General features: G+C 34.9%; 1 protein-coding gene and 1 pseudogene across 1 annotated transcript; both read left to right on the top strand.

Annotated features, from left to right (window-relative positions):
• The first annotated feature begins 7,324 nt into the window (after window positions 1-7,324).
• Window positions 7,325-9,391, top strand: LOC147791153 (ribonuclease MC pseudogene; annotated as a pseudogene).
• A 1,803-nt stretch (window positions 9,392-11,194) lies between these two features.
• Window positions 11,195-12,307, top strand: LOC147791154 (F-box protein CPR1-like). The gene has a single exon (XM_087126963.1). The coding sequence runs from the start codon at window positions 11,195-11,197 to the stop codon at window positions 12,305-12,307; it is 1,113 nt and encodes a 370-aa protein (XP_086983089.1).
• The last annotated feature ends 1,921 nt before the right edge of the window (window positions 12,308-14,228 follow it).

Raw genomic sequence — 14,228 nt, forward strand, 5'->3', positions numbered from 1 at the left:
TTCTTTTCCTATCCATACCTCTTTTGGCAACTTAAACCGCAAGGGTACTGACGACCCTCTATTTATCAAGTAGGCTATTGTATTTACAATATCAACTCAGAATGTCTTTGAAAATTTACAACGAATCCCCAGACTCCTTGCCCGCTCATTCAATGTTCTATTCAACGAATTGTCTTGCTTTACCTAGAACTATCCTCATTAATCTAATTCCCTCACCAACACCATTTTGATCTTCAAGTCAGTCTGACTTTTAGCTTCATCTTTCCACTTCTTAAAGGTGGCAAACACATCTGACTTTTGTTTTAGGAAATAAATACACACCTTTCTATTGAAATCATCGATGAAGGTGATGTAGAACTTAGATCAACCAAGTGATGAAACTGAAGATGGTCCCCAAACGTCTGCATGAATCATTTCAAACTACACTTTCTTCGGTTCTATGGTAGCGTTTGTGAAGCCGACTCATTTCTGTTTGTCATAATGTAGCCTCACAAGGACTCGTATCAACAAATTTCAGACCTTCTAAATCTCCTTTCTCAGCCAACATTTTCATTCATTTTACGCTTATATGTCCAAGTTTATTGTGCCATAGACTTGAATTTGAAACACTCTCAACAACAAGTCATGTTTAAACATCATGTAGTTGTGCATAAGGTTCCAGATTTTGTGCTACGTTTTACCACCATAGCACCCTTCACAATCTTCCCCGAACTTTTTCCAAACTCTATTGCAGAACTTGTGCTATCCAACTGACCAATAGAGATCAGGTTCTTCTTGAGATCAAGAATATATCTTTACATCCTTTAATATCCATTGATTTCCTGCATAAGTTTTTATGCAGACATTCCCATTTCCTTCAATCTCCAAAGTTTAGTTGTCGGCATTCCTTATTTTGAGACAAATGAAAATATGCACCTGAATCCAAAATCGAGGATTCAATTGGACTATTCCTGATTTGGAGACAAAAGAAAATATGCACCTGAATCCAAAATTCAGGATTCAATTGGACTATTCCTGATTTGGAGACAAAAGAAAATATTCACCTGAATCCAAAATCCAGGATTCAATTGGACTATCTAGATTAGAGCATCCCTGATGTCTTTTGCTAAATCAAATTCTCGATAGTGAGAAGTGATCAGAAAACCACCCGTATCTTCATTCTCAACCATTAGATCTTCACCAAATTTGAGTATGTTCTAGATGAGGTGCACCTCATCACATCCAACAGTCGAATTCAAAATGGAGGTCGGTTGCTTGCTGATCGAATATGATATTTTCGATAAAAAAATTATAGATAAATCAAACTCCAAATCACGACGATTCTGGAGGTTTCAATGTCCGTAAAGTTTGAAGTGAGGACTTTCATTTAGAACAAGAATCAAGCCAAGTCGAACTTCCAATCGCAAGTTATACCTGTTGAGTTTTTAGGTTTCCTACTCTCGGATTTCTTCTAAATTCGAGATAAATTGACAACCATTTCCCTTCACACTTGTTCCAACACCATCCAAATAAGATCACCGACAAGTTTTATGAAAGAATCGAGTATTGAAAGAGCCTCAAACCTATTCCCCTAATCGTGGTCTCCATTAAAGAAGAAGCTCGAAGGCTTGAAATTCCAATCCAAGCCTATAGGCGAATTCACCAAAAGAGAATTAACACCAAGAACGTGTGTAATTGGAGAACTTAAGTTTCAGGTACATATTAGGGGTAGGAATCGAATTCCTAGCTGTGGTCCATTTTTCTTAAAATTGAGTTTTCCTTTAGTTTAAGAGGATTGGGATGAGAAACTTTGATGAAGAAATCGAGAGCTAACACATCTTAGATCAAGCTATCCAAGAACTCGAAGCTCTGCATTTTCGGGTGAGCTACAGACTGAGGATAATTTCGCAAAATTAAGGCCACACGTATAAAGACGTTCCACCAAAACAATTCCTTTAGTTAGAGGAAATAAGAAGGAAGATGTTCCATTTAGAAATCAGGCCCTGAAAACCTCTAGAATCGGACGCCTAATATAAATTTTTTCGGTTGAACTCTAGTGAGAAAACAATTTTCCGACGAACTTTAGAGGTTAATAACTTAGGCTACGATCATCAAGAAGGTATGAACTCAATCCCTAGCTCGTCTCTGTAACACCATCGTTAAGTTTCATAAAGAAATCTTGGGAAGAAAGCTGGAGAGAGGTACTTTCAAGACTGCGGCACAAAGGCCATGCGCGCCTTTTTTCCTTCCAGAGGAAGAAGACGATGACGTGGCCGGTTCAACTGAACTAGCCATTTCAAACCAAACTATAGCCAAATCTCGACTTTTCTTAATTTTAGCCATCTTTTATATTGGTTCTCGTTAAAAGCTTCATGGTAACAGAAACTAGACACTCCAAGGATTCTTTCAAAGAAAATTTGAAGTAATTCGGATACCAGAACCTCGAGAACGGAGGTCTCAAACGTCGACGACGAGGTAAGTAGCCACCTTGAACTTTTCTAAAGAAATATTTGTTAAGAATCACACGGATTTCTGTACGAATCTTAAATTAAGTATGAATTATGGAAATATAGAACAAAAACACCAAGAACCGTGAGTTAAGACCGTAAACCGATTAATTTTCTCAGGATTTAAGTAACATTAAAATTACCCACTAAATCTGTTAGGTTATGGAGTCTGCTCCCTATCCCTATATTTATAGCTTGGTCAACGGCTATATCTGGTAAAGCTATATTTGGTAAAGCTGGTAAAGCTATATATGGTAAAGCTTAAAGCTATATATGGTAAATAGCTATATATAGTAGATGGTTAAATCTGGTAAAGCTATATATAGTAAACTGAACCATATATATATCCCGTCCGAGCTTTGAAAATGTACTTTCTATTCTCTGTAATTCTCTCTTACTGTACATACGTAAAGTCATCAATAAAGCAAAATTCTTTTAGCTAGAGTTCTCCTTGCACTTTTCTCTATCCCATTCTTTGTGTTCATCTAGATCGAGCGTGTGCGTTGTTGTGCGATCCTAACAAAATCAACTCCGCAGCCCATGAAATTTTAATGTTGAGTATATTATGGCGTGTTACCATCAAATATGAAATTTGGTGGTCATTAGACAAGGTTAAGTAGCAAAACCAAGTAATAGGGTAAAATGAACATAATGCCCCTAAGGTAACTTATCTTCGGTTCATGATCTAAATGATCTACAAATACTATGAAACTTTGTAATAGACCTTATCTTATTATGAGTGATGATTTGGTAAAGTTTGAAAGTTTGGAAGTTATTCGAACACGTTTATAGAATTAGGTGGTAAAATGACCAAAATGTCCCTAGGACCTTTTAAGATACTTCAAGGCCTAAATATCCTCCAAATGATTTACTGTTTTTTTGCAAGGTCTATTACTAAGAACATAAAGATATGTTCAGGATTTTAAGTGGCTTAGGTTAAGTTTAGAATCTAAACCAAGTTAGGGTCTAAGAAATGCTCATAGGAAATACCTCATAACCTAACTCTTACTTAAGATCTAAGACTCTTCTCGAATTTTCTAAAGAATATACTATGAATAACTCATACATGTTACTGTAAGTTATGTGGAGCTTAAGAAGGCATGTTACGACTTATGCTTCAAGAAAGTAAGAACGTTAGAAATTTATAGAATGTTTGAAAACCAAGAACAACACCATACAAGCTCTATATATATTAAGATAAGAAGAATGTTTGGTACTAGTCAAGGACAAGGGACCAAGGTTCTCAGACTTAGAAACTCAAGAAAACTCCTAGACCTCGATAAAGCATGTTCATGACTCAAACTACATCGCTTGCAACGTAAGAAACCTTTGATTTAGAATTTTAGACTACACTGTTTGGAACATATGAAGCTTTTAACATAGGTATTTAGAATATGCCGCAACTTGAGAAGAGATATTCAGGCCGTATTGCAAGGAACCCATGAAACCCTAGATGTGGGTCAGACTACATCACTTGGAACGTATGAAGCCTTAGATGTAGTTTCCAGACTTCGTTGCTTGTAACGTAAGAAGCCTTGAACATAGGTATCCAAACTATGCCGCTTGGAATGCATGAAGGCTTGGGTATAGGTTTTCAAACCATATTGCAGAGAACGCATGAAGTCCTGGATGTGGGTTCAAACTGCGTTGCTTGAAACGCATGAAACCTTGAACATAGGTTAAGACCGAGGTCCTCAGATCATGATAAGAGCTCACAAGTCAAGAACACAGCCAAAAGACCTAATTACTTGCACAAGAACTAGGACAAGTCAAGAAGTGTGGCACCCTAGCATATAAAGAACATGATTAAGGGTCTACAAGTAAACTACTTACTTAGTCCTTGACCTCACTCCATGTTTTCCATGTTTTTAAGGTAAATAAGAAACTAGTCGAGGTTAAGAGCAGTCTTTGCAGCAGGTGCCATAGAGAAGCCTCACCCATCGTCCTCACCTCTTTTGTTTAATATATTTTGTGTTTGTTTCTTATTTCGAATTTTAACTAATTATGCATGAACTCTATTTTAAAATATTGTAAAAATTTATTATATATTATGTTTTAAAGTCTCTTTATATTATTTCACACAAAAATCCCTTGTCTTTTATTACACAATCGAGTTATGCCCAAAGTCGCGTCTGTGCCATATAAACCTAACCCAAGTCAAACCACCCCCTCTAGGCACTCCACCATCCTGTTCACTCCGGAGTGACACATTTCTTCATCCTTAGACTTGGCACAGTAGTAATGTTAAAAAATCAGGAGGCATTCTCAAGCCTTAAAAGAAGAAAAAGGACCGTGGAGAAATATGACGTAGAATTCACTTGAGATATCCAAATTTTTCCGAGATGGTAGATACGGAGAAGACAAGAACTTTCCACTTCATTATGGGCTTAAGGGAAGATATCCAAGGGTGTGTGGCTGCCTATGCCTCAAAGAATTACGTCACAATCCTTAAGGCTGCCACCTAACTGGATATGCATAAACAACAAATGAAAAAGGTGGAGCCAAACAAGTTAGTATACAAGAGAAAATTGCATAACTCAGATCAGCACTGAAACAAGAACCACCACCATCTTTCAAAATCTAAAATATCTTTACATCCATTCATTCGATCATCTCGAAATTTAAATAGGTTTCAAAAGACACAACAAAGAAGATATTGTCAACAAAGAAGGTCTCATCAAATAAGATATTTTCAACAAAAATTCAAGAAATTTGGATTTCAAACTTATGGCAGTTCTAAACGTTTCAAAGTCGGTTTAAGCTCAAAACTTATAGTTCCTACAAATTCTAAGCAAGATAGCCTACAAACTTATAGTCGTTTAGATTTTAGGTCTTCCTTCCTTGAGTTTTTCTAAATTCTAGGGTTATGAACATTTTCCTTCAAACTTGTTCCTAAACTATATGCCCAATACACGCACCATTAAAGAAGCTTAAGGAAAAGCTTGGAATTGCAGTACGAGGTTATAAACGAATTCATCGTGTCTAATCTATCCCACACAGTTTTTTGACCTTCAAAGTGTATTATCCTATTAAGATCAAGAATGAGTTGACGAAGAAATCCTATTAAGATCAAGAACGAGTTGTTGAAGAAAGAGGCTATCGGGTGGAAAATTTGACTTCGAACCTGAGAGCTTTTACTTGAAAATTAGGAGCCTCTAGTAGAATTTATCCTTCTAAAATCAATCCTTGATTAATTGGCGAACATCTATTTATTTATTTTTAAATATTTAATTAAAATTTACCCTTCAATATAAATAATCAAAAAATAAATACAAAATTAATATAGACCTTTAGTATGTTACACTAATGTGATAACCGATTTTTAAGCTCTAGTCTATACACCTTTTGTTATGTGTTTCCACTCAATGAAGTACATGTAGCTTCCTTGTTCAAGCTTCCTCACGTACTCTTGGGTCATATTTAAGTTATCCAATCATGCATGAACACACTTTTTAAGAACGGAAGGCCTTAAGTGTGTTAATTAAAGAAAAGAACGAACACAAGTGAGGAAAAATGTTCTCAAATAATCGTCTACAGTTTTGGTTGACCACAGTGGGAGTCAAACCCACAACCCTTCTGATCTGACAAGAGTTTCAAGATACTTCAAATGATTACCGTTCTATTAAATTTGAATTCAAGTTGTAATCAATTTCACATTTAAAAAAATCAAGTCTAATTTAGGTAACAAAAGTTTCAAGATACTTCAAAAGTGGTTTCATTTATTCTTAGATTGGTACAAATTTATGGTAGATGATTAAAATTTAGATTGATGGCGTTTCATTAATATATTTTAAGTTTTAAGATTTTTTATTTATTTTTAGGTTACATTTAAGTAATGACTTACACACTCTTGAAAGTATCTGAGGGAAGATAGATAGTTTCATTTTGAGGCTATATAAATCGTGAGTCTTTGTAAAGGACTTGAAAATGCACTAAAATGAACATTTGTGCTCTCCTTTGACAATGATTAACTTTCTTTGCAATTCTGCATGTTTGAATGGAGTGATTCGAATCTCAAACAATTATTCTTGGCTTAAGATATTCGATCAACCAGATGATCCGAATCTTACTCCCCTTGTTGTAGTGATTCTTCATCACGTAAATTGTTCTTCGTATTTAATTTTTAACAAAAATTTAAATAATGAGAACTAAATTAAAATTTTTTTTAAAAAAAAGGAAAATCTAATATATAACTTACCCTAACAAACGTTCAAGCAACATTCCTATTCAAATGGGATTGAGTTGAAAAAAAAATTTCTTCGACCAACTCAAAAGTTCCTATTGGTTAGATTGGTAACTGAATCCAACCCGAAAATTTTCACAACCCAATTTAACTCTTTATTTTGGAGTTGGGCTGTAGAGTTTTTAAAAAAATTATTTATCCACAATTCATAGCTATTCAATACAATCTTAAATAAAATTATTTATGCGTAAGTAGAATTTGATACATACAGAAAGTATCTCCACATAGTGTACGCATATCATGTGGGGGTAAGACCCTAATTGAATCGTATCATATGATATATATATACTAGCGAACTTAAATTAAATAAAAAATTTTGGGTCATTACACATTGGTTGGGAATGAGAACGAAACACCCTTTATAAGATGGTGGAAACATTTTCATAGCATAAACGTTTTAAAGCTTTGAGAGAACCCAAAAATAAAAACTCAAAGAAGACAATATCGGCGAGCGATGAGTCTGAGCCATTACAAAATCAATATATACGAATTAATTCTACTATTCTCTTCATTTTTCTATATATATTATCATTTCACTTTCACAATTTCAATATTCTATATACCTTTCTTTCTTGTTATTCTCGCTCCATCTATCATGGCTCATATTCATCTTTTCGTGCTCTTCCTCTCGAGTTTGATCTTGTTTGTGAATGGACAGTTTGAATACTTTCAAATAGTTCAACAATGGCCACTGGCTGAATGCACAGGTGCCCCGTGCCTTAATCCACCTTCAAACAAGTTCACTATTCATGGTCTTTGGCCGAGCAACTTCTCTAATGTCATACTTGTTTGCAAAGGATCAACATTTAATTCAACCAATACGGTACCATATACTACGATATAGAAAATGAGCATTTTTTTTTTCTCCACTTAAAACCATATAACTCTCGCCATTTATTGTCCATTTTTTCTTGTTGACCTACGACATTTTTTTTAGTCTTTTTCCCATTTCTCCAACATATAATTCGAAAACCATGTTCTTAAATAGTCTCGACATATAAAATCATGAATTTGTATATATGAAGTTAAATATGGAGTTATAATTTTAAAATTTTATAAATCCATTTTAAATTTAAAGAAATTATTGAATATCATTCGTTTTAATATAATGCTTTAAAAAAAAATTATTAATTTTTTTAATTTTTTTTTTTTAATTTTTAAGAATGGGTAATACCATATCCTTCAAAATAACCACTATTCTTTAGATCATGTTGTAAGTGGTTTTTTTGTTCAGGCATTTCTTGCACTTGAACCACTTCTGAACCAATATTGGCTGGACCTGATAAGCAAAAACAACCGAGGCTTTTGGAGATACGAATGGAATAAACATGGAACATGTTCGGAGTCCGTTTTTAATCAGGTTCAATATTTCCAAACAACTTTGAACATTCGTACCAATCCCAACTACGACCTTCTAGCCATTCTAAAAACCGCCAGGCTCAGCCCGACCGGTAGCATATCCCACCAATATCATGTCATCGAAGGTGCCATTCAAGCTGCAATAGGAAAGAAGCCAGACCTCCGCTGCAACATCAATAGGAGAATTAGAAACAATCAATTGCACGAAATCGTATTATGCTTTTGATAAAAATGGAGTTACTCTCATAGATTGTCCGTTTCCCGGAAGTGCCCAACTCAGTTTAAGTGGCTCTTGTCTTAATACTTGTAAACGTGTCATTCTCATCCATGCATATTCATACACAAATCTCAAAAGATTTTTTTTTTTTTTTTTTTTTTTTTTATAATAAATTTCAACTAACTACAGATTATAATGCAATAATAATATAAATATTAGATTTAAACAAAAAGACTTAAAATGGATAGAGAGGGTGTGGAAACCTTTACAAGCAGACGCGTAATGGAAAACCCATAAGGGGAAGCCCAGAAGCAGAAGTCCAGAAGGGAAAGCCCATAGAGGACATTATCTAGAGAGGAGTACTAGTTCCACTATGTAACTCTAAAAGACGCGTTTTAAAGCCTTGAGGGGAAGGCCAAAGAGGACGATATTTGTTAGCAGTGGACTTGGGCCATTACACGACCGCTATGGTAGAATCAGTCGGGGGCTTGAGAGGCGATGGTTTATCCTGTGGCGGATGTCATCGGTTTGAGTTCGCTTATTTCCACCAACTCATGAACTTAGCCGATACAAAGGTATATGATAGCACTCCATCCATTTAACAACACCTTAAGATGGTATAGCGTTAAAATGCTTAGCTAAACATGCATAATAATTAATTAGGCATGACGACGGTCCCTTAACTTCCTTTCATCCCGTACTCTTATTACACTAAAAAATGGTACTCAATATTTTACCATTTCGGTTTTTCTTTACCTTCACAATCATTTTTTCTTTCTTCTTAATCCCTTATTAGACACACGCACTCTTATGACACTAAAAAATGATACTCAATCTTTTACCATTTCTGTTTTCTTTAACCTTCACAATTATTTTTCTTTCTTCCCCACACGCGACCCGTGCACACACAAACACACACAGGTACGCGCGCACACACAAACACACACAGGTACGCGCACAGACACAGGCACACACACTCGCAAGCAGGCACACGCGCACACGCGTGCAAGATATGACCATTTTAGAAGAAGGATCACTAATCATTTTATCCTATAATGTTGTTTTTAAGATAATTCCATAATGTGAATATATGAAATTATATATTAATTTTTTTCGTTTGGAGATTTTTGTTTTGGCTCACGGTTATTTTTTTTTAGTTCCAAAATATAAAAGAGTCAATTTTTTAAAATTATGTCGATTAAATAGATGTCTTATCTATTGAACTACATTCAGATTGACACTCTTTAATCCATGAAAAAATAATTTTTTAATAAGTAATAGCCAAATAATAATTAAAAATGATTAAATAATTCATTTAAAAAAATATTAGTTTGAACTGTTTATCTCTTCTCAACCAACCCTTATAGTTGCAGCAAAGAAAAAAGAAAACCTTTACAACTAGAAAAAAAAGAACAACTAAAATGGAAGAAACTTGTGCATGGGACCCATCATCACAGTCTTTTTTTCCTAGTGTGGTTATCCTAACGGGCAACTTGGATGTGTAATTAATTTCCTACACACGACTCACACGTGCGAGTATGGATTTACCAGTCGGTTCGTACACCTCCTGGGCCCCTTTCTTGTCGGGCGAGCATTCTCTGGTAGCTCTCGATGCCAAACACCCATTAGAAGTAGCGGCCATCACCGCAATATTATGTCAAACATAATGATCATTCTCCTCCTAGTAGTGTACGCGTCCATACTATCGTGAAGGAATAGGGGTATCCCCTGATGCATGAGCACACAATAATGCATGAGGTCCCTAAATCTTTCCATTTTATGTCGCATACTGAGTATTTTAAATACTCAAGGCTCGTGTTGCTACATTTTTTAGATGAAGGCAAGGCGCCCCTATAAAGCTGACGGAGGCATTGCAATCCCGAGACTATGACACATGCATAGGATAGATTCGCATTTAATTTTAGTAGTATAGGTTGGTATAAGTTGAATTATATTTTCATTTAGTAGTATAGTTACCGTATATAGGTTAATATAGGATGTTTCATATGTATTGTTTTGTTTAATGTTGATGTTATTATAAAGAGTTAATAGAGAAATTATGCGTTAAATGTTCATGTTATATGTACTATAGCGACCTTAGGTTAACTAGAAAATTTAGGATCGTTACATCAGCAGATCTCGAGTGTCATGCGACGCATGATTATCATCATCATAGTATGCGCGTTCGTACTTATCATCATAAATGGGAAAGTATCCCCATATATATGAACACACAATGCATGAGATCCCTCTAGTTTTCATCTTTAAATCATCCTCATGACACAACCATGTACATCATTCACACATTATTCTAAGTAACATGCACGCATTGACCTTCATATATTCATCATCATTAACATTAACTAGGGTTGTGTCTTTGAAAATTCATCGTCACAACGCATTGTGACATTTAATACATGCACATCATCTTAATATGGAACATCATCATATTAAGTCATTTCATCATCATACGTCTTACATTATCTTGTTATCATGCACCATCACATCATCATATCATTATTTAACATAATCACGTCATCATATAATATCATCACATCATCATATAGCTTTTTCGGTTTGTTTTTATAAAAAAGAAATAATTATTTTCTATTTTTTTTACATGAAAGGAAGTACTCATAAGTGTTGGCATATTTATTTAGGAAAGATTTTTTTTTTTTTTTTTTTTTTTTTTTTTTTTTTTTGGTTCTTACAGTTGTTACATTAACTATATGTTAAAAATAGATTTGATAGGGATATTATTTTGGTGCCAATATGGTTAATAAATATATATAAATAATACATCAAGACCTCATGGTTTCACCATTTTGTTCGTCTCTTAGTTTATTTCTAAAAATACACATTATTTGAAATTCTTTCCGAGAGTCTCTAATGGCAACTCTAAAAAATCTCCCTACCGAATTGTTAATCATGATTCTATCGAGGCTTCCGCTAAAAACTTTATCCTCATTCAAGTTAGTTTGCAAATCCTGGTACGCTCTGATCAACGATCCTACAAATTGTTCTCTTCAACATAAGTCTATTCTTCTCAAGCACATCATTCGCGATTTTAGATCATGTAAACATATATACTCTATTCTCAAGTTTTCTCATGACCTCGATCGATCTATATCTATTATCGATTTCGACTTTCTATCTGGTAAAGATACTCCATTTTCCAAGATTTGTGGTCATTCTCATGGCTTGGTTTGTCTATCGCTCCATAAAGATGTTTTCCTCTTTAATCTGACGACCAGAGAGTTTCGTAAACTCCCTCCGTCGATTCTTCACTATACTGAATCTGTCTGTGAATTTAATTATTCCGGCTCAAATGCTATTGGATTCGGATACGATTCTAAATCTAGGGATTTCAAAGTGGTTAGGGTTGTAGAATTTGTGCACATATATGATGAAACTGGTCCAACAAGAGTGGAAATTTATGATCTAAGGAAAGATAGATGGAGAGAAATTGAATCCCCTGTTTGTGGGCGTGTAATGTCTATATTTTCTTTTGATATGTATCATGAAGGAACATATTATTGGTGGTCACGAAAAATAAGAGGAAGTAATATTATACAATCGTTCGACATGAGCGAAGAAGTTTTTGATGAAATTTCAGTACCGGACTGTGTAGCGAATGAGCATGACACGTGTATAACTATTGGGATTTTGAATGGAAACATTGTTATATTTCACCATCGAATAACCGAGAATGGAAAAGACTTATACATTTGGGAGATGAAGAAGGATGAACATGATGTTCTTTCATGGTCAAAGGTGTTGACAATTTATCCTACATTTGAAATTGAGAAGTCATTGTTGGTCGTGAGTTCGGATGAACTTTTAATGCAGACCAAAGAAGGAAAATTGATTTTTTACAATATCAAAACTCACCGAGTCAAACCTATTCCAATAAAAGGGCCTCCAGGGGACTTTTGTGCTACTTTCTTCGACAATAGTTTACTATCTGTGAGAGGAGGACATAATATGTTATATGAATTTTAAATTTAAATAAGTTTAAATTTGTTTATTCTTAATTCTCCGTTATAAATGTAGTTGTTATAAACATTTATCTTCGATTTTAATTTTGTATAAGTTATTTATTATTATTATTATTAATTTAGTTTAAAAACATATTATTAATCTATAGCGAATATGTATGCATGAGATTTTAAAACATATTATTAGATTTTTCTAAATTATTTTAAAGATTAGTTAGATAAAATGAAGAAAAAAATTATGCTTTTTATTTTATTTTATTTTATTTAAATAAGTTAAATAAATAAAATTCTTTATTTATATTATTAAAATTTCATAAATTAATTATACTGAAATTGTTTTGAAAAAAAAAATGTGTAATTTGATTGAGTGTAAACATATTTCTCTTTTAAAATATATATAGTAATAAACCATGGTTTATGTGTAGCCTTGCTCAATACACGGACCAACATGCATACCGCACTCGTTCATATTTTATTCCTAGTTTAATATATAAATTAATATGGTTCTCGAAATATTCAATTTAGAGGCATAACGGTAATTTTACCATAACATACATATAGTACATATTCATCCAAAAACTTCTTTCCAAAGTCCTTAGCATGCATTATTTAACCACCTAAGGTAAGAAATGTTTGCATGCTAACACGTTTTAGCGACTCCTACAAGTATTACTTGCCTAAAGTTCGTGTGGATACTTACATAGATGTCACGACCCGATTTTCGAGGCTTCGAAAAACTGAATCGTGACTAAAAAGATGAAATCGAAAACAAACAAAAAGAAAATAAAATAAAAAGAAGATTTAAGTTTACAAAAAGAAAATAAAATACAAATATAAAAGAAATTCGCAAAAGACTCCAAAAGACCGAAAAGGGACTGACGCTCCGGAACGACCCCCTCTGTGACCGCACAGCTCGAAAACGCTTCTCCACCTCGACCGGCACCTGACAAAAAAAGTAGAAAGGAATGAGTATAAAAATTATACTCAGTAAGCCACCTACTTGTAGGCTCTCTTCGCATCTTAATTTAACAGAATTCTCACGGTTTTCTACTCGGTTTTAGGACGTCTGGTTCTAATCTTAGTCCCTTGGGGCTTGCCCCTTGGGTTTCAGCGGCTCATCGTCCTTTCACTAAACGCCTAGAGGTTCCTTACGCCTAGCTAATGTGGTCGGTATCTCTCTATAAGGTGCTACCTCTACATGGCTATCTGGGATTACATGGTATCTAGCCTAGGGGTGTGCTGAATACCCCTACGCCCATATAGTCCCCCTATGGGGGGCGCGACCCAACCCGTTCCCATGCAGCTAATGGGCTGTACGACGTGGGGACACATTTCCCATGCGAAATGGCCAAGAGCAGTAAGGACTGATCAGGGACCCTTGGTCCTCCCACGAAGATATAGATACCGTTCTCACGCTAGCAATCTATGAACACTCCAAGGTACCCTCTTGCCGTGGTAAACCGCTAAGTTCCTAGGGGAAAATTAAATCTGGCTGGAGCGACATATCGCTCCTAACAATAATTCCCTAAGCTTATCATAGAAATGGGCCCTACAAATAACAGAGTGTGCATGCAATCGTTTTCTAACATTGTACTATTAATTTATGCAAACTACGCATACCGGCTCAACGGGGTGATGACCTCCATCAAGCACCCAGAGCACGAAGCTCGGGCTCAATGGGGCGAATTCGTCCATCAAGCACCCGGAACACATAATACACAATTCCAACATAAATTAAATGCATGCATACATACAGCGGAAGCATAAAGCATACAGCAACACTCATGTAATTCACCCAATACAATCATATCAGATACTTTGACAAATAATTTACCTGGAGAGCTAATCTGAAGTAGAACTACTAGAATGCATGCAATCCAAGCGAATCCTACAAGTATTTCTTCCTAAATACCGGGTGGTGACTT

Source organism: Cucurbita pepo, chromosome 9 (genome assembly GCF_057944985.1).
Source record: "Cucurbita pepo subsp. pepo isolate OVF chromosome 9, ASM5794498v1, whole genome shotgun sequence".
NCBI lineage: Eukaryota > Viridiplantae > Streptophyta > Magnoliopsida > Cucurbitales > Cucurbitaceae > Cucurbita > Cucurbita pepo.